The 26,933-nt window shown below is 50.9% G+C and overlaps 1 protein-coding gene and 1 long non-coding RNA gene across 3 annotated transcripts in view; one reads left to right on the top strand and one right to left on the bottom strand.

Annotated features, from left to right (window-relative positions):
- The window catches only part of Clstn3 (calsyntenin 3), a 33,887-nt gene extending 14,646 nt beyond the window's left edge, over window positions 1–19,241 (bottom strand). Inside the window, exons 1-12 of one of the 2 annotated variants that reach the window (XM_042274081.2) lie at window positions 18,789–19,241; window positions 16,438–16,560; window positions 15,809–16,004; window positions 13,737–13,945; window positions 13,340–13,489; window positions 12,941–13,126; window positions 12,262–12,543; window positions 11,340–11,452; window positions 6,816–6,978; window positions 6,197–6,250; window positions 5,295–5,452; window positions 5,016–5,164 (exon numbers count right to left, since the gene is read on the bottom strand). In XM_042274081.2, the coding sequence (XP_042130015.2) occupies window positions 5,016–5,164; window positions 5,295–5,452; window positions 6,197–6,250; window positions 6,816–6,978; window positions 11,340–11,452; window positions 12,262–12,543; window positions 12,941–13,126; window positions 13,340–13,489; window positions 13,737–13,945; window positions 15,809–16,004; window positions 16,438–16,560; window positions 18,789–18,852 (1,847 nt within the window). In that variant the 5' untranslated portion in view covers window positions 18,853–19,241. The remainder of the gene's footprint in view (window positions 1–5,015; window positions 5,165–5,294; window positions 5,453–6,196; window positions 6,251–6,815; window positions 6,979–11,339; window positions 11,453–12,261; window positions 12,544–12,940; window positions 13,127–13,339; window positions 13,490–13,736; window positions 13,946–15,808; window positions 16,005–16,437; window positions 16,561–18,788) is intronic. The other variant, XM_042274082.2, reaches the window with a different exon arrangement.
- On the top strand, window positions 12,743–13,460 carry LOC143272523 (uncharacterized). The gene is made up of 2 exons (XR_013050162.1): window positions 12,743–12,890; window positions 13,126–13,460. It is a non-coding gene; the product is annotated as an uncharacterized LOC143272523 (long non-coding RNA).
- Window positions 19,242–26,933: the final 7,692 nt, after the last annotated feature.

The raw sequence follows: 26,933 nt of genomic DNA on the forward strand, positions 1-26,933 counted from the left end.
CCATGAGAGGACCCAGCCCAAAGGATGAGGTGGAAAGTGATTGAGGACACCTGGTGTTTATCTCTGGTCTCCACTCATGCGCACACACATGTTCACATACAAACAAGTGCATGTATGCATACACAAAAGAGAAAATAAGACATAATATTAGGTAAGTGTGGTGTGGCACACGTATAACCCCAGCACTCAGGAGGCTGAAGCAGGAGGGTCACAGGTTCAAAGCTAGCTTGGGCTGCATAGTGAGATGCTGTCAGTCTTGACTACTTGGGGATGTGCTTGGAGGCAGCTTTTTCTTTTTCCTTCATTCTTCTCCCTTCCAGAATGGGCATGTCTAATCTATGCATGCCCCTTTCATTGTTTTGGGGAAACAGCTAATTTGTTCCATCACACAGGCCCACAGGTGAAGAAGCATTTGCCTCAGGGCATTTCAGGCCCTACATTGCACCCAGGTCTCATCTGATGACACTCAAGACTTAGGGTTTTTGGAGCTGATGCTGGGATGAGACAAGACCATCAGGGTGGAATAGATGGTCATACAGGATGCATCCTCATAAAAATGGATGAGCTCTGACTAGAAGAGAGGGGGGCGTGAGCCTAACAGCTCCCTCTCCCATGTTCATGTTCTCCCTCTCGATCTCTTTCTCTCCTTCCCTCCTCCCTCCCTCCTTCCTCGCCCCGCCCCCAGCCTCTCAGCTCTTCCATTAGGGGATGATAGAGCAAGAAGTCCCTAGCCAGACACTGGCCACCAATCTTAGACTTCCCAGACTCTAGAACTATAAAAATAAATAAATAAATAAATAAATAAATAAATAAATAAATAAATAAATAAATAAATCTCTATTCTTTCTAAACTGCCCAGTCTCCGGCATTCTATTATAGTAACACGAAACAGACTAAAGCCAGGCAAGGTGGCTGATGCCTGCAATCCCAGCACTCAGGAAGCTGAGTCAGGAGGACTGCTGTGAGTTTAAGGACTGTGTGGGCAACAGAGTAAGACCCTGTCTCAAAAGCAACAACAAAGGAAGAAAAACAGGCTGATTTACTCTTCTTGAACAAACAGTCTCGGCAAAGGGGTTGTGTTCTGCAGCGTTAGGGACTCTGGTCTCCATGGTTGTACTAGGTGAAAGGATTTGGGGGAGAGGACTGAAGTCATCGGCATTACCAAGCACACCCAGTTGACTGTCGGAACTAATAGAAAAAGCTGTGCCCTCAGCAGGTGTGATGGGCTCAGAGCCCCTGAAAGGAGCCTGTTATAACCTGCAAATGGCCCCAGCGGCCTGGGAATGGAACACAGGCAGCAGCAGACCTGGGCTGCACTCATGCTCTAGGTGATTCAAACAGGAAAAGAAGGCTGTACCAGCTTCGAAAGCCAAACAAACGAGCTGGTGCAGAGATTCTGCATGGCATACAAACGTCAAACTGCAGGCAAATATGGTCACCCCAGAATGAGTTGGAAAGATGGAAAAGTAAAAATGAGGATTCAGAAGAAGGAGAAATTCTTCCTGGGCAGGATAGAAGTAGAATTTTCTTTTAAGGAAGGTAGGAAGAATCAGGAAAATTAGCAATTGAGGTAGCTTTGAAAGGGTGAAGGACTTTGCACAGGAGGAAGTTAGAGCGACGATGGAGAACATTCTTCATGGAGTGAGAGGCATAAAGCCAGCAGGTAGCAATGGCTGAGGCCTTGGATAATGACTAACATTCAGTTTGCAGTTTCATAACACAGACCTCATGGTGTCTTTTTCATCCGAAAATGGTCTGGTTTGAGCTAGGCACGGTAGTGCACACCTATAATTTCAATGCATTGGAGGATGAAGCAAGAGGGTCTCAAGTTCAAAGCCAGCCTGCATTAAAAGGCAAGACCATGTATTTGAAGAAGAAGAGGAGGAGGATGACGACAGTGAAGAAGGAGAAGGAGGAGGAGGAGGAGGAGGAGGAGGAGGAGGAGGAGAAGAAAGAAAGAAAGAAAGAAAGAAAGAAAGAAAGAAAGAAAGAAAGAAAGAAAGAAAGAAAGAAAGAAAGGAAGAAAGAAGGTGGTAAAGGCAAAAACAAAAATGTGTGATTGAATATCACTGTCCAAGTCTGGAGTAGGGGTAAAGTAGAATTAAATCACCTGGTTAGGAAGGTAAGACAACAGGGCAGGGTAGAGTAATGGAGGCTTGAGGTAAAGTTTCAGATGCCCAAGCAGGTCCTGTGTGACTTGTCAGTGGATGGGACATGAAGGACAAGGACAGAGCGGAACAAAGATGACTGGGGGACTCAAGCCTGAGTGTCCTCGAGGTCAGAGATGCCATCAGGAAAGGAGTTAGACGCACGGGCCCCTTTGGGTATGGGTTGTTTAAAGTCAATCATTTCAGCATTGGCTCATCTAGGTTGAGGCTACAGCAAATAGGTATAAAGTCAAGAGCCACAGAGGGGACAAAGGTAAAGAAAAAGATGGCCCCATCCACCGGGGCTAATGTCGCCTGGGAAGGCTCTCCTCTCCAAGAGATACATTTTGCAAAGTCTGAATCATTTAATCCTGCCCATCCTGATGATTTCAGGTCCTAGAAAGGTTGAGGCAGGAGGATCACAAATTCAAGGCCTGCCTGAGCTACAGAACAAGTTCACAGACATCCTTGTCAACTTAATAAGAGCTTATGTCTCAAAATAAAATGTGAAAATAGAGCCAGGGATCTAGCTCAGTGACCGAGCGCTCGTCTGTTATGCACACAGCCCTAGTACCAACAAAAAGTGAGGGGTGGTGCAACTTGCATTGAAGCACTGACCGAATGGTTGCATAAATCTGACTTTAAATGATCAGAAATCCAAACACTGGAAACGGGAAGCTGGGAAAGCCACACAGACAAAGAGAAGGATGTGTCTCAGAGGACTGGTGTGATAGGCATCTTGGTCTCTGCTATGAGTTGGACACACACACACCTCCCAATTTCTTCCTATGACTTCAGGGAGGTGAGGTGGACTGGCCACATAGTAGCCCATAGGAAAATAAGGGCTGGGGCGTATTAGCTTGAGTCGGAAAGGTGCTTGCCCAGCACATATAGCAGCCAGGGCTTGATCCCCTACGTTATGTAAGCTGATGTGGTGGCGTGTGCCTGCAACCATAGTACTTGAGACATAAAAGAAGGACAGAGGGTTCAAGGCCATCCTCAGTTATATAGTGACTTTGAGGCCAGCATGGACTACATGATACCCTAGAGAGAGACACAAAGGCAAGAAAGGGAGAAATCTCATTAAAAAAAAAAAAGTCAGAGCCGGGCGGTGATGGCGCAAGCCTTTAATCCCAGCACTCGGGAGGCAGAGCCAGGCGGATCACTGTGAGTTCGAGGCCAGCCTGGGCTACCAAGTGAGCTCCAGGAAAGGCACAAAACTACGCAGAGAAACCCTGTCTCGAAAAACAAAAAACAAAAACAAACAAACAAACAAAAAAAAAAAGTCAAGGCTCTTCCCTCTTCTGAAAAGACCAAAATCAGTTTCCAAGTCCTTAGCAAGCCTCTAGTCTAGGCTTGAATGAGGTAGCAAAGACGTTGACACAGCCCTTCTGGGATGCCCCTGACAGAGGTCCACCCTTGGCCAAAGCACAGTTCTCTCCTCTGTGTAGCTCCTAAGTACACAGAAATAGTGAGGCAGCTTCTTGGTTCCTGAGGGATGAAAGGGCCTTAAGAACTCTGACTAGACGAGCGGAGAGGTGGCTCAGAGATTAAGAGCATTAGCTGCTCTTCCAGAGGCCCCAGATTCGATTCACAGCAACCACATGGCACCTCAATACAGGTTGTAACTCCAACCCTAGGGGATCTATCCATGCCTTCTTCTGGTCTCTGCCAGCACTGCACAAATGTGGTATGCAGACATACGTGCAGGCAAAACACCCATATACATAAAAATAAATGATATTTTCCAGAAGAAATTCTGACTAGTACATAGTGGGGTTCATACAGCTCTGATCCATGTTCACAAGACGCTCAATAATCTGTGACCTTCAGCTCCACAGTGTAACCTCATAACAGGCCAGCACCCCCTTCCACGAGTCTGACTGGAGCTTGGTAATTGTGCCCAGTTACTTTAGGTCTCAGGGCCTCTCTCCCAAGATATCTGAAGTCAGATGCTTCAGGGAATTTATGGGGAAACTGAGGCAGAGAAGGGAGAACGCATGAAATCTGACTCCTGGATTATGTGGTCCACCCACTAGATGGCAGTATCTCCTAAAACTGCCCTACAGACCATAACTGGGGTGAAATCACCTACAGAGCAGGAACTCTGGCAAGCATTTGCTCTGGATTGTAGCATTTAGTTCACAACAGTTCCACTGGGCAGGTTCTATCATCCCTCGAGCTGTGTTTTAAAATATCCGATAAATGCTTAAACCTTGAAATCCACAATTTTTTCTGCTAAAGAATTCAAAAATCATCCCATTAGAATGCAAAGTTCATCAGGCTTTCCCTGTAAAAGACAATCATCTCTCTCTTTTGAGAGTCCCCATCCCAGCTACTCACCTGCCAGCACGCTATAAAAGCAGCCATGAACAGTAGGCAAACAGGCAGGCCTGCACGCCACTGAAACTTTCCAGAGTAGACAGCAGGCCAGATTTGGCCTGGGACCATTCACGGCCTGGGTTCATCAGATTCATTTTGCAAGAACTTGGTGAAGTAAGATTAAAATAGGCAAAACCAAGCAGCGCTCACCATTTGCCCAAGGTCATCCAAACAATTAGTATGGAGTCAGAATTAATGCCAGGCCCCCCAGTTTCCCATCCTCTCTGTCCCACTTTATCTATCAGCATAGAGAAGACCAGAACCCCCAAATCCTGGCAACTCAGTTTCGCAGAGAGGAACAGATTGGGAAACCTGATTCTGGTCCAAGCTCTTTTACCAACATGACCTTCAACAGGTCAGCTGTCCTCTCTCGGTGCTCAGGGAGGGACGTGAAATGAGAAAGGTTTGGCTAGCTCTAGTGATGTCCTAAGACAAAGAGTGACACTGGCCCCTGCTCCGTGACCTGACCTCCCACCCGACACTCACTTGACAGCGGTGGTGAGGCGCAGGGGCCTGACGCCGGGTGTGGCAAAGCGCAGAGTGTTCATGTAAGCCACATGCTGCAGGGCATGGTTGAAGGTCTCCACATCATCCCCCTCCAGGGTGAGCAGGGACTGCGAGGGGTTCACGTGGACCTGGGTCCCAGACACAGACATAGCTCAGAGCAACACCAGGAGGCAGGAGAGGAAAGGTGCAGAAGTGTAGAGGGGCCAAGGGGAGGGGCAGGGGCATGCCGGGAAAGAGAGGGAGTGGAAGGGGCTATACCTTCATGCCTTTGCCCAGGCTCTCGAAATCCCTATAGTCCAGCCCCTCCCGACATGCATAGAGGCACTCGATGACCTCACGGCTCTCCAGGCGACCTGAGCGCACGCTGAAACCAGCCAGGTAGCCATGGAAGTAGTGGTGGATCAGCAAGGGGTCTCCTAGGGCGGGAACACAGGGGCAGGCCAGGTGGTGAGAGGAGAAAAGAGGAGCGGAGGAAAGGTGGGACCGAGGGTGGGGCCGATGGAAACGGGAAAGGGAGAACAAGAGAGAACTCGAGAGAGAAAACGAAAATGCGGGAATAAAAGAGATGAGAGGTGAGAAAAAATGGGGCTAGGGGTGGGATAGAGAAGACCGATGTGCCAAAAGGCAGGATAGAATTTTTTCCTAGCATGTGTGAGGCTCGGGGTTCCACCCCTAGCAACACACATAGAAAAGAAAAATGAGAAGGAGAGGAGGGAAAACACAATAAGGAGGAAGGGGAGGAGGAGGAGTGGACACAAAAAGTTTCTGAGGAGAGAGAAAGGGAAAACCACAGTCAAGAAGAGGAACATTGGAAACCACCAGGAAATGAGGAGACTGTGAGAGAGTCAGTCTGTCCAGGAACATGCAGGGAGACCAGGATGAATGTGTATGATCTTCACAGATGCCTAGACTGTCCCCTCCTGCTACCTGTTTTCTGCCACGGGGAAAGTCAGCAAGAGAAACATTACTGCATTCCGTGAGCAGGGGAAAAAAAAAATCTCCCCAGAATCCGACCAAGCTATGCCCAAGGACACCTGCTTGGTATGGTCCAGAGACTCTGTACCATGGCGGCATGTCTGTGAAGCAGACACTGGAGAGGCTGGCTCGGGACAGACAGCTGAGATTAGAACTCTGGTCTCCAGTTCTTATACGCGGTGTACCTGGGCTTGTGTCTGTATTGTTGTCTCCTTTTTCCTTCTCTTTGTTCTTCTCTTCTGGGAACCAAGGGGGAAAGAGTGGCAGTGAGCAGAGGGCTGTGACAAGAAGTTCTGCAATTCCCCTAAATCCTCCCACGCCTTGTAGGATTTACAGGCTCTCAGCAGAGTCCCAACCCCTCTTGTGCCATGCCCTAATCTTGCAGACCTCTGTTACAGATGACTCTGTTGCTGAGGAGACAGGAAGGCTCTGGTAAGATAAGTCCACAAACAGAAAACTAACAGTCCTCTGAAAGATTCCTGTCCTCCTGCAAGGGAGAGGCTGTGGACACCATCATCTCTTTGAAGGAACAAAGTGAGACCTGGCTGGAGTTATAGTGTAGATTTGTGGATGGAAATTCCACCAAGTTTAAGGTACTGATCCACACAATAGGGGTGGGGGGCGGTAGTATCGGAAGCACAGGTCTCCTCCAGCAGAGATTATTGGGAGTCATCACCCTGCCCAGCTGTACAGAGATGCAGGAGGTAGCCTCTGCAGAGGGACAGGCCAGCCTCGCTCCTCACCTGACCACCTCCCCTCAGCCCTAAGCCACTGAGTGTTTACTGAGAAGATCAGGGGACCCACCAGTCCAGCAGGCCCCAATCATGAGTGCAGGTTCCCTCCTGGGTGGGTGGATGAGACCGTTGTCATGGATGAGAGCAGGGTCGAAGGAGATGCCATCGGTGTAGAGTGTGACTGTGGGGAACTCGAGGTTCAGGGCATAGTGGTGCCATTCGTCATCACATACCTGGGGGTGCAAAGTGAGGGCCAGAGCCTCTCAATTACTTGCTCTCCAAGGAACTAGCCCCAACCCTGCTCCATGTCCCGGAGACAGGACAGTCCTATACATCCCCAGTTCTACCAGCACGGCTGCCCACCCAGCTCAAGGAATAGCATCCTTGTCCAAAATCTGCAAGGCAGGCAACCTCCTATAGAAAACTCCACGAGTTAGGGGAGCCTTTAACCCTACAAACAGAGCTAGGCACAGGAGTACCTGCCTAAAGTCCAGCAACTCAGGAGGATGAGACAGGAGGATTACTCGAGTCCAGGAGTCTGAAAGTCAGCTTGGCAATACAACAAGCTCTTGTCTCAAAAAATAAAATAACAACAACCAAAAAACAAAACAAAACAAAAAACAAACAAACAAAAAAAAACACTATGCTGTAAATGAATTTCTCCAAAGATGTTTATGAATGAATAGATGGAAGACATTGTGATTTCCAGGGTGGCTTCTAACCCAACAGGAACCTCTGGGACATTACTGTTTCACTCTGCCATGTCTCCTGGAGTCATCAAGATGGGAGAGGAAGGCGTGGGAGTCTCTTCCTTCCCTACTTCCCAGTGTTGAGATCCCGCAAGGCTCAGGCACAGGCGCTCTCCCTTACCTGCTCTACATCCTCTTCCTAGGAGTATCCTAGTCTGTTCACACGACTGTTCATCAGTCCACATTTACACTGGTAACACCGCCATGCCCACCTCCAGCCCAGAGCTCTCCCCAAATTCTGGGCTTTCCACTCAGATGTCTCCTGGCCACCTCAAACTTAACACGCATAAGATGGAAGCCAATATGCTTCCCAGCTCCCCTCACATCCCATCCTCCACACCCAGACCACCAGCAGGTGCTTTCATCTCAGGACCAAACAAAACTAACAGCTGTGGGTTTCTATGTAGGACTCTCCATCTCTATGGTCCCATATCCGTGAGTCCCCAGGCCCTTTTGACTTTACCTCCTCTTTCCTTCTTCTTTGAACTGGAGACAGAACCTAGGGCTTTGAGCTTCTGAGGCAAGAAGCACTCTACCTCTAAGAATATCCCTGGTCCAGTCTTTTTCCAACTTTTTATTTCTGCTTTGGATGGTTGGTTTGCGGCTTGTTTGTTTGTTTGTTGTTTGAGGCAGGGTCTCTCTATGTAGCCCTGGCTGGCCTGGAACTCACTTTTTAGACCTAGATGTCCTCAAACTCACTGAGACCCACCTGCCTCTGCCTCTGGAATGTTGGGATTAATGGTGTGAGCCAAGAGCCATCATACCTGACGGTTTGGGGTTTTTTTGAGTCAAAGTCTCATGTTGCCTGGGCTAACCTCAACCTCATCAGGACCTTGAACTTCTGACTTCCCCGGTATGCACCGTGATACCTGGTCTTATGTGGTGCTGCAGAATTAGCCTAGAACTGTTCCCTGCTCCCTCGTATCCCATCCTCCACACCCAAACCACCAACAGACGATTTCCTCCCAGGGCCAAACTAACAGCTGTGGGTTTCTGTGTAGGATTCTCATCTCTAGACTGCCATCAGTAGGCAGGCACTCAGCCAACTGAGCTATACCCAAAACGAACAGTGGTGGTGGTGGTGGTGGTGGTGGTGGTGGTGGTGGTGGTGGTGATGGTGATGATGATGGTGATGATAATGATACTTAAAAAACAAAGTCTCACTAAATTGCCAGGAGAGTCTTGAACTTTCAATCCTCCTGCCTCAACCTCTGAGGGATCACTGGCCTGTGCCACGAGGCCTGGCTTGCTTGCATTCCTCTACCCCATGAGTACAGCCCTCCCACAGCTACCCAAGTGACCATCTTCAATTATAACTCTGACCAAGTCACAGTCCTGCCTTAGGCCTCCAGACAAAGGCTCCCAGAAGCCACTGTCCGTTCTCCAAGCACCCCTCAGCCCTTCCCGGTTGTCTGCTGTGCCTCGGCCCCACTCATCTCTTCCTTGCCTCGGAGATTTTCCATCTGCTGCTCCTATTTAGATATTTTTTAACTCCACCTCCTCTAGAAGCTAGGTTAGGGGTCAAGGATTGGCTTGACACACAGTGGTCCTGGGCTCGATCCCCAGCTCTGCCAAAAAGAGGAGATGGGGAGAGAAACAGAAGGCAAGGGAGGAAAAAAGAAAAAGATGACAGCTTACCTACCCAACTAAAATATAAGCTAAATGAAATTGAGTATTTTGATTGACATTATTAAACTCCATTGTACCCTGGAATCTATCTGTTGAAAAGGCAAGCACTTAATTTGTGTTTAATAGATGTTTTAAATAAATGAGGATAAAGAAAAGTTTAAAGAGAAGGGCGGACTAGGGATGTAGCTCAGTGATGGAGCACTACCCTAGCACATGTAAGGCCCTGTATTCAGTCCCCAGTAACACATACACACACACACCTACACACACACACCTACACACATACACCTACACACACGTACACACATATACACACACACACACCTACACACATACACTTACACACACGTTCACACATACACACACACACATAAATACACACATACACCTACACACACACACACACACACACACACTCTAGCCTGGCATGGTGAACAGGCCTATAATCCCAGCTCCTTGGGAGGCTAGGACAAAATGATCACAAGTTCAAGGATAGCCTTGGCTACACAGTGAGTTAAAAGCCAACATGGGCAACTTAGTGAAACCTTGTCTCAAAATAAAAAGTAAAAAGTGGGCTGAGGGCCGGGCGGTGGTGGCGCACGCCTTTAATCCCAGCACTCGGGAGGCAGAGCCAGGCGGATCTCTGTGAGTTCGAGGCCAGCCTGGGCTACCAAGTGAGTTCCAGGAAAGGCACAAAGCTACACAGAGAAACCCTGCCTCGAAAAACCAAAAAAAAAAAAAAAAAAAAAAAAAAAAAAAAAAAAAAAAAGTGGGCTGAGGACACAGCTCAGCGGCAGAGTGAGGCCCTAAATTCAATCCTCAGCATCCCAAGGAAAGGAAAGAAAGGAAGGGGAAGAGGGGGTAGGTAACAACATGGGAAAAGATCCAGAAGCAGCAAATGCAAATCTCTATAAACGTGCTACAAACAGCCAAAGCTTTTGTAAACAGACCTCGCATGTCAGGTTTGTGTTTCCCAGACCTTTCCTTCTCTTCTGTCTCCTGTGCCTTTTTCCATTTATCAATTGCTCTTATGGGGTGTTTAGGAAAGGCAGACAATGGAAACCCAAATCAGCTCTCACTGGCCCTTGTAGTCAACTTGGGGAAGGAATAGACAGGAAACGGTGGCACAAACCCATGGTCCCAGCACCCAGGAGGTAGAGGCAGGAGGGCTGGAAGTTCAAGGCCAGCCTGAACTATAAAAACCATCTCAAAAACCAGACTGCAACTCCGAAGTGTTGACTTAAGAGAGACTCTTAGTTCTTTCGTGCATTTTTATCTATCCTTCATAAGCATGGACAAAATAGAGAAGATTAATGCATATAGTGTTTTTAAGTCTGTAAAGGTCTATTGTATAATTTGATCATACAGCAACCTCAGGATGTAGAATTATTTTTAGCCTTGTGAAAAGGCTAAAGTTGAGCTTGGCGTGATTGTACACACCTGTAATCCAGGTACTTGAGCAGTGGAAGCAGGAAGATCAGCAGTTCAAGGTCATCCTCTGCTATTTAGCAAATTCAAGATCAACCTGGTCTACAAAGAGACCCTGTCTCAAATAATAATAATAATAATAATAATAATAATAATAATAATAATAATAAAATGAAAAGTTACATATTTTAAAAATATTAGCCAGACGATGGTGGTGTATGCCTTTAATCCCAGCCCTCAAGAGGCAGAGGCAGGCGGATCTCTGTGACTTTGAGGCCAGCCTGGTCTACAGAGCTAGTTCTAGGACAGCCAAGGCTACACAAAGAAACCTTGTCTTGAAAAAAAAAAAAAATTAACTAGTACTGAAAACCAGCAGGCTTCCAAATCAACACTGAACTGTAAGCTCTGAACTTGACCCCAACATCTCTCAGTTTCCTGGTTACAGCTAAGAATCAAGGACACATACTGTTATATAGGTATTATATATAATATTATTATATATAATCATATGTTATTATATAGGTATTATATGTAAGAAGAAAATGAAATAAAACAAGGACCAAGATGGATGGCCAGGTTTAGTAGAGAGTTGCCCCTATTTCCCTTCAATCTACAAATGCTTCTCTAGGCAGCAAGCCTTGAGAGGACCAGACAACCTGGGGTAGATTAATCAGGGACTGAGGTTGGAGGAAGGCCAATGAAAACAACAACCCCAGAAGCTTGGAAACCCCTTCCCTCAAAGTTAGTTCCGCCCACCCAGCCCTCTCAGAGGCAGGCCCCTGTCCCACCTGCTCCAGCTTCCAGAGAAACTTGACGGGACGTGCACTCTCCAGCAGTGGCCAGTAGAGGAAGGCGATTCTGCAGCCGTGGACCGTCAGTGAGTAGTGAGAGAAGCCGTCCTCTGGGGGATAGGAAAGGGACAGGAGTCAAACACAGGCCGGAGACAAGAAAAGGTTCAAAGTGACAGCTGAGTCTGTGCTCTCATTTCCTCACTGCCATTGAGAGGGGCATGTGGAGAGAGGCAATCAGCGCCTAGAGAAATGGGTCAGCCATTACCACTGCTGGGGCCTTTGGGGGTGAAAAGACAGGACAGGGATGCAGGGAGACTAACTTGGCAACTGCCAGCAGGAAGGACAATGTTGTCTGGGAGTCAGTCCCGCTGCATCCAGAGCAGGAACATCTCAAAATATCATCTCAGCAAGTCACAGAATTACAGCGGTGGCAAATCCAGCCCACGATGGCGTTTGCCATAGTCATAGCTACCAGGCAAGGTAAGGTAGGAGGACCTCTTAAGCCCATGAGTTCGGGGTCAGCCTAGGCAACATGGCAAGACTCCATCTCTTTTTCTTAAGGTGGTGTGGGGAGTAGTGGGAACTTCCTGAAATCTCAGTGCTCAGAAGGCTGATGCAGGACTGTTCAAGCTAAGGGCCAACCTGGGCTACATAGCAAAACTAAAAAGAAAGACAGAAAGACAGAAAGACAGACAGACAGAAAGAAAGAAAGAAAGAAAGAAAGAAAGAAAGAAAGAAAGAAAGAAAGAAAGAAAGAAAGAAAGAAAGAAAGAAAGAAAGAAAGAAAGAAACCCATCAACTTACAAATTAAAAGAGGGAAAGAGACCTGTCAACACTCTGCACTGGGTAGTGACAGGTGACAGACGTGGGACAAAGAGCCAGTGTCCCACCTCAGGTTAGGGCCCCACGGAAGACTCACCATTCTGGACTGTGTTACACACAATGGTCTCCTCCTCCTTCTTCCCCTTGCTGGGAGTCACGCCATGCTTCATCCAGAAGGACAGGGTGAAGTGGTCACTGAGGCCATCCTGCGGCCCAGAGCCCAGCCCAGCCGGGCCACCCAGGGGAACCTGTACAGCTTGGGTGCCGTTGAACCAGTAGATGAGGCTGCTGTCCTGGCTGTAGTGCACGGAGAGCCCCGCCGTCCAGTTGGCATTGGGGCCGGGCATGGGCAACAGGTCTACCTCCCCAGTGGCAGCACCTGCAGAGGCCCCAGGAGGCACACGTGTCAGAGCCGAGAAGCAGCGGATGAGGAAATGGGAAGGAAGCAGGAAAGGGGAACTGGCAACCATTCACCACCTCCTGCAGCCTTTCAAAGACAAGAGAAGGATAGCTCTCTTTCTTCTAGAAATGTCTCTCACTAACTCAGCCCATTCACCAACTCTCCATTGCTCCCAAACATTGTTCTGTGGTGCCTCTAGTGGCGGGTCCAGCGGTTCATCGCCTGCCCTTTGGGCCACCAAAGCCACCCACAGGCCTCAACTCTCATGGAGATATAAACACCTGTGACGGCCCAAGGAGTCAACTTTCAGAAAAGGGACAGAGAAGGTGAGGGATGGCTGGGAAGGGATGGTCCTGGGGGAGGGGGACACACGCACCACAGAGCTTCCGAAGAGCCCTCTCCGAGTAGTTGTCTCGGTCGCAGCCCTTGGCCACATGGCTGGTCTGCAGCTCTATGGTGGCTTGAATGTTCCACAGTGGTTCATCACAGGTCTCCAGGCGGATGCCCGGGAACAAAGCCAAGCTCCCGGCTCCCGGGGCATACTCAATCCTTTTGTTCCAGCCTGTACAGGTAAGACAAGAGAAAAGGCAGATGGTAAGGCAGTCCCCTCCTGCCGGGTGCACTGACCGCCTGCAGCTCCTAGGAAAATCGCCTGCCCGGAAATGTGCTTCCAGCACCTACCCTACCTTCCGTGGTCATCAGACGGGGTAAGAGAAAAATGTGAAAACAGCGGACACGACGGGATTCACAAGCAGGAACCCGCCGAGCGCCTCACCTTGCCAGCTGGGCTTGCAAGTGGGCTTCACCTGGATCTCCACCTCCGCATCGTCTGCTGCCCGCTTCTTCCCACAGTCGTACGCTGTCACCGTGAACTTGTAGAGCTTCTCACCACTGTACTGCAGCTTCTCTGTGTTCTCGATGTTGCCTGGGGTGGGAAACGGGAGGGCAGAGAGACAGGTCAGGTGCGCTAGAGGAAGCCCAGGGAGGCACAGGAAGTAAGTAAGCATCGGCGGGAGCATTTATCAGCAGAATGTGGGAAGGAGGTATCCGGGAAGAAAAGGGCCCCCCCGCAGGGACAAAGAGGGAAATGAGGGTCTGTGGGGAGGGGCAATGCCCTGGGTCAGTCATCCAGAGAGCAGAGGGTGCTGGGCAGCGAGAGACAGAAGGCTCACCGTCATTGTCGATGAGGAAAGGGGTGTTGGGTGTAAGGATCTCGTAGTAGCAGATCTGGCTGTACTGAGGGGAGCAGTCCCCATCAATGGCTTCCACGCGTAAGATGCGATCGTACAGCTTCCCCTCTGTCACCGCAGCACGGTACAGGCGCTCCACAAACACTGGGGCAAACTCGTTCACATCGTTGACCCGGACATGCACGGTCGCCCTGCGTCCACAGGAACAGAAAGGACACGGAAGCATTAGGCAGCTGCAAGCACCAAGCAAAATGCAATCAGGAATCCAGATGGGGACCGAGAGGAGGAGGGAGCCAGTCTGCCCTTGAGACTGCTCATCCCACTCCGCAGGGCACTAGGCTGTGCTCGACTCATAACGGACATAAAACCATACAAGGGAGAGGGCCCAAGGAAAGGGCCAGTGACTGGGAAAGAAGGAGCAAGCCTAGCGAACACCAGAAGCCATCTTGGTGATTTCTGTCCAGAAGGCTGGAGAGAATGAGGAAGAAGAGAATAAATAGGTTCAGTACATATCTAATACCTTTCAACTGCCTGCTCCTGCCTATCTACACATCTCATAACACACACAGATCTCAGTGTAGTTGGGGAACCATCAATGGGATGCCAAGGTGAGTGGAATGGCAAAAATAACAAAAAACAAATAAGTAAACTTGGCAGGTCCCTGATTTAACAAAAGTCAAATCTTGGCGGGGGGGGGGGGGGGGGGGGGGCGGGGGCGGCGGCGCACGCCTTTACTTCCAGCACTCGGGAGGCAGAGGCAGGAGAATCTCTGTGAGTTTGAGGCCAGCCTGATCTACAAAGTGAGTTCCAGGAAAAGCTCAAAACTACACAGAGAAACCCTGTCTCCAAAAAGGTCAAATCTTACAGAAGAAATGAGAAAGATACACACACACACACACACACACACACACACACACACACACACACACACACAGTTAAAACCAGACATCAGGAAGTGGCATTTGACGGGGAGTCATAAGTTGATACATCTGAGTAGTTCACCTGCCTAAACTGTATCTCAGCCATGGCCCTTCCTGACTCACACCTTCCCAGGCAAACAGAGCTGGGTCTAGGACCTGCATTCTATGCCCTGACTCCAGCCAAGAGCCAAGCTCTAGGCTCAGAGGCAAAGGCCTTGTCTCTAAATGGGAAACTGAGTCACAAAGAACTTTCTAACCTCTGATGCCTCTCAGTGGCCTGGGATCCCTAATTACTGATCTGTTTCCCATTGTCTAGTGAGGAACTAGCTGGTGACAGATGTAGGGGTCTGCGAGACAATCCTCTTCCGAGCTCTCACCATCCCTCCCTTCCCTGGCCCCTCCCAGCTGTGTGTATGTCACACGCCCGATGTCTGCTGTGAGCCGCAAATGGACCAACCGGAGGGGCACGTGGAAGGGTCTGGCTGCGTGTGGAATGTTCCCATCTCTTCCTCACTGTTTGTCTTGCCGCTGCCCAGTGCCCATGTGCTGTGCAGCAGGTTTGAAGGGACACACTTTTAATACCAGCCATCTCCCATAAGCTTCCTAGCAACACCTCTGTCTTGTAGACAAAGAGAAGCAAGCCCAGAATGTCTGAGTACATTGTCCAAGGTTGCAAGAAGCAAAGTGGGATGAGTGGCCACTGAACCCTCCTGTACACTTGTGACCTTGACCGAAGATCCCTAAACTCTGTGAAGAGCAGGGGTGGGGTGACATTCAGTCAGTATGGTCAGGGACTAAGAAGGCCTACTATTATTACGCTAGAACAAACAATAATCAGTTGACACAGAGAAAGAATAAAGTGGGCATTATTACTCATTTTTGGTGGTAACTTAGAGTAAATTTGGGGCTGGAGACATAGCCCATTGGTAGAGGGCTTCCCTGGCACAGGTAAGGTTGTGGGTTCCATCCCCAGGTTCCGGTTGGTCTATCCTCAGCCAACAAGAGGCTGAAATGACTGAACTTGCTGGACTAAGCATCACTCTTAGCTTACGAAGGAGAGCCCCATCTCTGAGAGACCACTGTTGAAGGAAGAAGGGTTCCATAGCAAATAGGCATGGGATAGGTTTCCCTCACTTGTGAGACTTCTTGGTGTTGGTGCCATCCGGCCCCTCGCCACAGTCATAAGCCTGGATGGTAAAGGTGTGTTCCTTCTGGGCCTCACAGTCCACAGGCTCCTTGGCCCGGATCAGCCCTTCACCTGTTGCCTTGTCCAGGATCACAGCCTCAAAGGGTACCCCAGATCCATGCAGCCGGAAGCCACAGATCTCACCTGGCGAGGCAGGAAGAGAAGAAATGAGTCTCCGCGTGACCCAGAGCATCTCCTTCCAGCCCTCAGCCTCCTTGCCTGGGCCGTGCCCAGCTGCACATCTCCTCCCAAACTCCATCCAAGCCCTTCTCCTGATGACATGAGTATCAATGATCCCCAGCTTCCCTGAGCACCACACTCAGAGCCAGCAGGTCTGAGGTCTGCAAAATCTCTTGTGTTTAATCCCTGGCTGCTCCACTCTGACACCCTTTGCTACATCTTCATTCTTCTGTGCAACCCATTCATTCCCCTTCTTGCTCCTCCTCTTCTCTGATGCCCCCCCACCCAGGCCTGTGCTCCACTTCCCCTTCACTCCCGCTACCAGGACCTCCCACCCCTCTCTTGCCTTCCGTCTTCCCAGCCATTTTTCCCAATCCCACCGCGGGAGCCCCAGTACCTGCATAGCGCAGCGGGGCATCTTTATCCAAGGCAAAGAGTGGTGGATTCAACAGGACCGTGTTGTCGTTCTCCATGACAATGCCCTGGTACTCGGCCTCGATCCATGGCTTGTGCTTGTTGGCTGGCCCCACCCCAGGGAGAGGAGAGAAAGTACTTATGAGCTGAACCTCCACTACTCCCAGGATGCAGCCCTGGTTAAGCCCACACCCTAGATCAACACCCTTTCCACGCCTCGCCACCTGGCAGGAGGGAGAAGGATGCACGACAGCAGGACTCAGAGGCTCTGTAGGAGGTCACAGCCTTCAGTAGAACCGGATAAGCAGCTTCCATGGCAACTACCTCCCTGTGAGGAAGGGACCATCTCTCCCCCTGGGGATCATGGTTAGGGGTAGAGAATCTCCTATACGGTCTTTTTGTCTTGGCAAATGGTGACTAGGGACTCAAGAAAAAAAAAAAATGGTGGCCCTTAGAAGGTCCTGGGAAAGGACAGGGATGAGCGAAGGAAGAGTTCGGACTAGGGAAGAGTATTGACCAATTTCCTGTGATCTCAGTGGTATATCCTCCCCGATACTGAATTTCAACCCTAATCCCTTCACTCTCTACTTCTCCAAGTCCGGCCCAGACTCCAAGCCACTCTCGCAGGACAGGAGAGAGGAAAGAAGTATATAGGACAGACGCAGGGGGACAGAGAGGGGCAGGGAGAGAGCAGAGCCATCAATCAATGACAAATGACTGGACCCAGCAGAGCCACGTCCTGGGGGATTACAGAGCTGGCCTAGAAACACAGCAAATCCCTGCCTTACTTCCCATCCCCACACCCGAGGGAATGCAGTCCCAACCAGTACATTTCTAGGTCCTCTCAAGACCTCCACACCCCACAGTTCCTGAACTCTTATAGACCTATGACTGAATCCTAATTTTCTCTGCCCTACGTACATCACCCTTTCTCCTACCAGACCCTCTCAAGTAGAATCTCTTCCCCAGGACCAACTCCCCTCAAGCTCTTGAGGGGCTACCGGAAAGGCAGCCATGTCTCTTCTACCTCATCCCCAGACCCAACCTCCACCACCTGACCTACCTAATCCCATTGGGCCCATCCATGCTCCCAAAGCCAGACACGGAGAGGGGAGGATATGTCATCAGAGGGAAACTGAGTCACCAGAGGACTCTCACCCCAGTATTTCATGATGAGCAAGAAATTCTGATTTCTATCCATTCCTCTAACCACAGGCCAACAAATGCCCTGGAAACTGCAGGCCTCGCCATTTCATGAGGGTGACTGCCATAGCCCTCTTCCTTAACGGCCGAAGAGAAAGCCTCAAGATGGTTTATGGAGGCCAAGTAGGAAGTGATAGGAGGCTCGAGAGCCAGGAGGACCATCCCGAAGTAGGAGCTCCAGCCAGACACAGAAGACGACAGAAGAACCACCAAGGACAGAGCCAGGCAGCCTGCAACCTTGTGCCTCCTGTGGCCCCTGAGCCCTTCTCCCGGTCCCCTCCTGGGGCTGCCTGTCCCTCTCCTGTGGATGTCCTGTGTCCATTCTTCTTGGCTCTCTCCTCCCCCACTTCTCACCTTTCCTGCTGATTTCCCTCCCTCCTTCTCGGCCTCTACCTTTCTCCTTCCCCACCCCTTTATTCCCTTCCCACTCCTCCTCTCCCTTCTCACCTCTTTCCTGGAGCACCCCACACCCCTTTCTGCCCTTCCCAGCCTTTCTCCCTCCCCTCTGCCTACCTGAACCCTCTGCCCCTGGCCCCACCCTCCCCCTCCCCCTGACGGTCTCACCCAACCGAATTTATCTGCTGTCTGCCAGAGAGGGCAGCTGTGGTCACCCACCACCCAGCGGATGCATGCAGAAGGGTTTGGATGCAGAGGGACACGGAAAAAAATATACGTGCTCGGAATTGCTGAGCTGTGGTACACAGTTTCTCCCCAGGAAGGCATGGAGACAACCAGATGGATCGGCCACACACCCTCAGTGTGCACACCCAGTAAAAAACGAAGCTGAGGGAATGTCACCCTCGGAGAGCAAGTTCCTTTGAGACAGGAGGTGTCTACCAGCATGGAGGAGTGGGGGGAGGGGGCAGAGAGACCCTAGGTGGGAATGGAGACCAAATACAAGCAGGACGCTGGGCGAGCACATGTAGAGATGGACCAGAGAGGAGGAGGTGGCCCTTGGAGGTGAGATGGGTGAAGGGAAGAGGTCTGAGGAAAGGATGGAAAGAGGCAGTCAGTCAGAAGGGAAAGGACACCTGTCATGCGCCAGAGTCTCGACATCTCCTTCCCTCCATAACCCCCACATCGCTCAGCCCGACGCCCCAGTTCGGAGGCCCCCCTCCCGGTCTCTCTCACCTTTGTTGCCAGAGCTGAGCTGGAGCAGAGAGGCCATCAAGACGGACAGCAGCAGGAGGGTCATGGTGCGCTGTAAAGCACGCCAGGCCAGGCGTTCCCGTCCCCTGGGAGCCTCAAGCCTGCTAATGCCACCTTGGGGGAGGGATGCAGAACGTCTGCAAGGAGGGGAGGGCAGTGGGACAAGATCAGAAAGGAGCTTGCTGACCACGCTGGTCCATACAGCAGATGCGTGCAGACCCGCTCGGTGGCCGAGACGGAAGACTTGCAGTGGCTTCCCTTGCTCTCCAGCCCAGCGTCCTCACTCTGGCTCGCTCGCTCGCTCTCTCACTCACTCCCACCCCATCCCCGCTACTGCAGGATGACATCAGCACAGCCAGGCAAGGATTGATGGGGCCGCTGGCCAATTGGAAGACCGGGGGCGCCAGGTGCTGCAGGGAGGGTAGAGAACCAATGCGACTGGGGAGCAGGGGCGGGAGAATGTGTTAGGGCTTTTTCCCCTGGCTGCAGTTTGGAGGAGCAGAGAACTGCGGGGGCTAGAGAGGAAGCTGGAAAGCCGCGGGGAGGGTGGGGGAAGAGGGGACATCGGAAGACCTAGCTGAAATCCCGGAGGTGGGGTGAGGACGGGAGACGTCAACAGACTTGAGGGTGGCCAAGAGAGGCAGTATCCACGTCACCCACCCCCAACTCTGCATTAACCTCTTTTCACAGCCCGTTCCGTCAGCTAGTCCCTGCTGTGTGCTTTCTGGGAACCGGGAGGCAAAACCTTCAGCCTGAGCACGAGAAATTCTAGCATTTCAGTTTCAACCCAGGGCCCCACGGGAACCAAAGGAGGGACAGCAAAAGCATGAGAGGGGCCTGAGATGAGGAAGAGGGGGCACTTCCCGCACCCCTCTCCGCACGGTCCACCAGCACCTGGAATGTCAAGCTCTCTTTCTCCTACTGCTTACAGTCCCTGAATTCCCGACCTTAAACCATGATGGAGCCACCCTACAGCTTGTGTAGCCAGAGACAAGAGCGCGGGCCAGTTTGGGAGACGGGTGGGCAGCTGGGGGCAGGGTATACAATGATTTCAATATCCCCCCCCAAGCCATCATGATGATGTGTCTTGATAAGGAGTGACAGGTGATGGTATCCAGGACTCAGGATTGAGAGGAACACCCTGGATCCCAAACCAGAGAATAAAATCCTCAGCCCTCCCATTCCTTCTCTTGATCTCAACACTCACTGAGCTTCGGTTCCTCCGCCTCCCTCTTACTCGTCCTGGAAGACCAAAAACACCGGTTTAAGGACCACATTCAGCCAACTGCGAGGGAGCTGTGGAGGCCTGGGGGTCCAGGCCGTGCTTAAATGTGGCTCCTGGCTAAGAGGCTGTTCTCACCTCCTTCTCTCACACCTCTGAATATCCCGAATATCACCCTCACACCCTGACTCAGTCTAAGGAGAAAGCTGGATGGATAGGTGCTCCACACTGCCATACCACGGGGAACCTCCAGAGGGAGCCCTCCCTCGGGTTCCCAAACCTGCCAGAAATGGCAGGAAGGCCATAACTGGCACTCAGAAAATTCAAGTTTTGAATGACTGACAGCTCCAAGGTCGTTTCACAAAAAAAGCTGAGACCAGGCATGACTTTGTCAAGCTCCTGCCTCTCCTCGGTCCGCAGACACCAGACCAGAGCTCATCACTGGGGGGGGGGGGGGGGAGGGGGGCGGCTGGACCTTCCCACACTGCATATGGAGGCTGATCTGGAAGGCTGTGAGCCTCCTCTTCCAGATAGCAACCCTGCCTGACTTCTCAGTCCGTTCCTGTCTACACTGAACACAATGCCTCCCAACCTGTTCCAGAAGAACTTGGAGGACTACCTGGAGGTCCTAAGTCATGACCTCACCCTTCCAGACCTTCTGGGTTCCCCTTCCTCCTCTAGGTCCTGCTGAGAAGCCATGCTGGAGCTGATCGGACACCCCACCTGGTGGCTTAGGATCCATTTCCCTCCAAGGCACTGCCCTCCACGGCCTTGACACAGCTGTTGCGGGCAGCAAGCCCCTGGCTAGTCGGTAGAGCCCTTCGTAAGGCTCAATCTCCACGGGCATCAGTGTGGCTCGGAGGAAGGGAGTAAGTACCACTGAGACCGGACAGGATCAACCACCCTCGCACCCACACAGTGGTGAAGTCTCTCAGCTCCTTCTGGGCCGGCATCATGGAACTCGAAGTGGAAATAGAGTTTGAGGAGGATCTAAGGATCGTGGGCGGATGAAAATGCCAGGTACTTTCCCTTGAGCTGACAGGGCACAGGGAGATGAACAGGGGCCTCCTAGCAATGTGAGCCAGAACAGCGCCCCCTCCAGCCCAAGCCAGGGACAGTGCCCACCTAAGCAGGCCATGGGATCCCCAAATAACGGTCCCTGGCACCAAGAAGCTCCTGCACTCCCCAGCTCCTTCCTACCTCTTCCTTACCCCTTTTATGTTTTTAATAGAAGAGTTCATTCAGCTTACTTATCTTCTAATTTTTAAAAATTTCTTCTTTCGATTATTTTTATGTGGATGGATGTTTTGCCTTCACATATCTGTGCACTACATGCTGAGGAGGTAAGAAGAGGGTATCGGGTCCCCCGGAACTGGAGTTATGAGTTATGACAGTTATGAGCTGCCAGGTGGGTGCTGGGAATTGAACTCATGTCCTCTGGGTGAGCAGAGAGTGCTCTTAACTACTGAGCCGTCTCTCCAGTCTCTTCCTTGCCCTTCTCAACATCAGCCACAAGAACATAAAGTACAGTCCAGCGAGCAAACGTCTGTTCATCCTGGAGCCTGTGACGCCGGGTCTCTGACGTGTTTGTTTGCTTGTTTGTTTGTTCTTGACTTTCTTCCTGTTTGCCTGAGGACTCTGGGCTAAGTCAGCTGTGCCCATGCTTTCCGCTGCCATCTGTTAACTGCCCTTGACATTTCTTCCTCTGAGCGGCCAGCGCCTGAGCCCCAGAGTGATGTTTCAATCATCTGGAAAACGTTTCCATTCTGTGTGCCCAAAGTCAAATTTGAATTCCTTATCTCCTCGGGTCCCTAGTTCCTCCGCTTTCGTATTTACTGTGTCTGTGGATGGCTATACCAGACAGACCTTAGCCACACAGAAGCCCCCTTGTTTTCCCATTGCCACACACACCCCTCCCCCGCCCCGCCACCACATCCAGAATTACTTCCTGCACCAGCCAACATGGTAGCTATTTGGCATGTAATTAGTCCAAATTGAAATGTGCTAAGTGTAAAATACATACCACGTTGTAAAATAGTATCAAAAACATGTCCAATTTTCTTATTGCTCACATGCTGAAATTATAGTATTTTGAAAAGTTTATATTAAACAAAACATATTCCTAAAATTGAATGTGCTTATTTCTCTTTGGTCTTCTAATAGGTCTTCCTAGGATATTTTACGTATGTGGCTTGCATTTATGGCTTTTATTTCTCTGCTAAGTGTCTGTCTGCTGTTCTTTCCTTCCTAACTAAGGCCCTTATTTCTCACCTGCCCCAAATTGGTCCCCAATCTTAATCCTCCCTTAACCAGGCTGCATAACCTGTACACAGGGTCCTTCTAAAAAGTAGAAATGATCCTGTCACCCTGCTTACAGCACTCAGTGAGGACTCATACTCCAGATAAAGGCCACTTACTGAGTGGCACCAGCTCCTTGCTGTGTCCCTGTGGCCTCCCAGGAGCATCTGCCTTCCTTCTAGCTCCTGTGTCTTCTCTTTCCTTGCCTGAAATTCCCCGTTGTGAGCCACACTTAGTGACACAGACTTGTAATATCTGCAGGCTGAGGAGGGAGGGCTGCAAGTTCAAGGCCTGGCTAGGCTACAGAGTTCAGGGCCAGTCTGAACTGGGGGGGGGGGGGTGGGGGGGGCTAGCAGGATGTCTCAGCTGGTAAAGCACTCACCTCGATAGCACGGGTTCTAAGTTTGAGTCCCAGAACCCACGTAAAAACGCTGACACAGTGGGGTGTGTTTGCAGTTCCACCCTAGGAAACGGTGAGACAGGAGGATCCTTAAGGATCGTTAGCCGACCAGCCTGCTTGTTATATAATTAGTGAGCTCCAGGCCAAAGACAGACCCTGTCTCTAAGAAGGTGAGCAGCAGCCAAGCACAGGTCTGCACACAGGTGCACATACTCATATTTTAAAGAAGGGAAGGGAATGTGGGTACAGCTCAGTGGCAGAGCACTTGCCTAGCATGCACAAAGTCCTAGGTTCAAACTCAAAGGAAGAAAGGAAGGAAAGGAAGTATGTTCCCAACTTCTCATCTCTCTAACTGAACTCCTACCTCTCTTGGTCTGGCTCCTCCCTCCCTATTTCCATTCCCGGCACTCTGGCCAGATATCAGATGCCTAAACACTGATCCTCCACCAGTTCAAGACTGAGCAAGCCTGTTCTCTGGGAGGCATCCATTAAGGTCTGCTAGAATTCCAGGCTGGGAGGGGGGGGGGGGGGCTCGGCAACTAGCATTGAACCTGAGCAGGAGGGGAGGAAAGACCAGCGTCTTTGACTCCCAGGTAACCTCTTTTCTTTCTACAAAAGTCCATCCAAAACATCCAGCAATGTCGGGAGGATGCTGTCCCCATCTCCGTCACCTGCCTCTCCAGCTTCGCCCTCGGTTAGCCTGCTCCTCCCCTGCTCTCCCCATGGTCACTGTAGATAACTCAGCCCCCCAGCCTCAGGTCTTCATGGTTCCAAAACCTCACGTGTTTACCAGAATGAGATCCAAGGCCACGCTCACAGAGGACACCAGACTCACATCACCCGCGTTTCCCACCTGCTAGAGCAAAGGATGGGGCTGGGCAAGACTTGTACAGTCCCGGAGGAGGCCACAAGCTTCCCTTGACCTCCATGGCTATGTGGGAAGCCATGGGGAAACCAGGGGGGCTGGGAGAGAAAGGAGGAGATGGCAGACACAGGCTTGGGGGACAGAGGGATACGTCACACTTGGGTGTGGGAGTGACAATAGGGGACACTGTAGAGACCCTCTGCTTACAAGCCAGCCAGGCTGGGGACAGAGGACAGGAGGGGCAGCTGCAGAGAAGGAACTGAGAGTTCCAGAGTCACATTGTGGAAAACAGCCAGAAGGGTGGAGCTGGTTCAGGACCAGCCTCAGCCTCCCCCCTCCCTCTAAAGGCCTTAGTTCTTTCAGGGTAAGAGTCTGTGGGTCAAGTGTCAGACAGAAGGGACTCCGTGGAAGACAAAGTGAGGTGGAGGGGCAAGGAGGAGGTGTTGGAAAGTCCCGGAAAACAGGTATGGCAGCACACGTCTGTTGGAAGAATTTTCTCCTCGAGGGTAGGGGGAAGAATAGGCAACTTCTACTCCCTTCCTTCTGAAGTTTCAACTACAAGCCAAAGCGTTTTCCACCCGAGTTCCCCCAAGGGAACCGATGAGTTTGTTTGACTTGCTTGCTGGGGCATGAATGACCCCAAGCACCCACACTGGAAAGTCTACACCAGCTCCACGATGGCTTTCCCGGAGCTGCATCGGCGGAGATTCCGCCCGCTACTCCCTCCCAGCCTGCGTACCCCAGCTGCTCGGTCACGTGCAGTTGGGGCAAATTGCACACGAAGGTTGGGAGGAGTGGTTGGGTGTTCAGGTGAGGGTCCAGTGGCCTTCCCCACCCCTCCTTCCATGAGGGACTGTCCACAGTCAACAAGTCCAGCACACTCAACTGATCTTACGAAGATGACAGTCGTTTGGCTCAGAGGACAGGGCTGCAGGACAATACCTAAGATCTCAGCTTTGGGGGGACGAGGGAAGAGGGAGACAAGGCTGAGGCCCAGTTGGGCTATATAGTGGGATCCAGTCTGCTGTGGGATGGTCTGTATGTCAAATGTGTGCTCTGATTGGTCAATAAATAAAACACTGATTGGCCAGTGGGCAGGCAGGAAGTATAGGTGGGACTAACAGAGAGGAGAATTGAGAGAATAGGAAGGTGGGGGGAGTCACTGCCAGCTGCTGCCAGGACAAGCAGCATGTGAAGATGTCGGTAAGCCACGATCCACATGGCAAGGTATAGATTTATGGAAATGGATTAATTTAAGCTATAAGAACAGTTAGCAAGAAGCCTGCCATGGCCATACAGTTTGTAAGCAATATAAGTCTCTGTGTTTACTTGGTTGGGTCTGAGTGGCTGTGGGACTGGTGGGTGACAGAGATTTGTCCTGACTGTGGGCCAGGCAGGAAAACTCTAGCTACACCAGTCTTTGCTGGATGAGGGCAGGGGAACCTGTTATTACCAACTGAACACTCCTGCTTTCTCTTCCTGCAATAGCTAGGTGCCTTGCCCATCAAAGACAGTTACTGGGGCTCTGCCCAAGCACGAGACTTGACCCTACATTGATCCCAGAATGAATTTGGAAAAGAACTCAAAGTTGAACTGGCCTTACCCTCTTCCGGGACTTCCTAAATGTCCTCAGCACATTTAGGAAGTGGAGTCCTCTTCTCAGAAAAGCTCTGTGGACCACTGGATCCTCCCATGGCTCTCCCCACTCACAGCACAGGAAGATGTTCCCTGTGTAGTTATCTACTGTCCAAGGAGCTAGAGTGTTCCATGGTGGCTGTGAGACCCAAGCCAAAGTGAGCTTAGTCCCTCAGAACTCACCATGACTCGGGGGTCCAGATCACCCACTCTGCAAGTCCATACCCTCCCCCCCAGTCATACTCCCACCAAGATCCAGAATCCTGTAGATCACCCAAAGAAGTGCAAAAATATCCAGAGCAGGACTGAGCAGCTCCAGAAGCCACTTCAAGGAGTTAAGAGCCTCAAAGGACTCAGACTCTGAAAATAGAGTGCTGTTCCCATTGTGGGCAGCAGATGGCGCTACTCTGCAACACTAGTCCACACACCTTGGCTATGCCACAGCCCCCACACACACACACACACACACTCCCCCTTTCCAAACCCGCATACAACCTCACAAGACAATGTCCCTCATTCAAATCGACCCTCATTCATCCTTGCAAGGAAGAGATGGTTGCCAAGGGGATAAGTATAAGATAATACTTAATATATTAATAATGTTAATAATAATATTAATATATATTAATACTTAATAATATAAGAGAAGGGCCCAGGGTCAGACAGGGTAAGTCCCACCCCTAACGCTTTCTGCAGCATGTGAGACTGTGGAGTTGGCTTTGTCTGCTAGAGTCTTAGACCCAGGGATATGATCAGGAGTCCTGAATGCTTATTTCCGCAATCCATAGAGGGCTACACTGACGAGCTAGGCCTCTGTCCCAGACCCTGAGGCCAGGTTGTCTGACCAGGAGCTGAAATAGGCAGCCGCTTGCCCTCCCCACCCGTGGGTCTCGGCCACCAGGGCTGGCCAGGACCAGCTGTGTGGGCATCTATGCTCCTTGACAAACACTGTCCCTCTTACCAGGGTCTGCCCAGATCCCAAGGGGACAAAGTAGACTGGGTCTCCACACCAGCCCTACAGTAAGAACATGGGCCTTCAGCAGATAAGTGTGTGTGCCAGTCACCGGAGGATATACCCAGAATACTTCCTTCTCCTAGAATTCTATGACTTTTCCATGTACCATCATTCAGCAGTGTACCAGGAACAGAATTACACAGGGAAATGTTCGCTATTACTATTTGAATTTGTAATAATAGAGCTCTCCAAAGTGGGAGCAAAGCATTGTAGTCTACAGATAAGGACAAGGCATCAGTCGCCAGTTCCGCTGAGGTGTCACTAAGGACGTAATGACACCAGTGTACAAATGACTGATAGCGGAGAAGTGGAGTTAGTCACCAGAGCTCCCCTACCCGGGCTCTTCAGACAGTGAACTTATCTAGGGAGAACTGGATGAAGGAGAATTGTTTCTCCCCAGTCTGGACCCCAAAACCATGAACCCCACTGTAGTCCACCCCCTCGTGCCCAAGAAAGACACTATATGGAGTGGGGTGTGCATGGCTCTGAATGCTTCTGCCACTCATTCCCGCCTTCCTGACAACTAAGGGGCTCTAAGAGTCAGGGAGAGGGTCTGCCTCGCCTGTGTGCCGCTTGTGCAGACTCATCTGGCTTCAGACCATACTCCACAACACACCTGGAACGTATTCACACCACACCTGGGCCCTGCACTTCTGCCATCACCAGGTGTAGACTCCGTCTGCCTGCCCTCC

This window comes from Peromyscus maniculatus, chromosome 3, assembly GCF_049852395.1.
Source record: "Peromyscus maniculatus bairdii isolate BWxNUB_F1_BW_parent chromosome 3, HU_Pman_BW_mat_3.1, whole genome shotgun sequence".
NCBI lineage: Eukaryota > Metazoa > Chordata > Mammalia > Rodentia > Cricetidae > Peromyscus > Peromyscus maniculatus.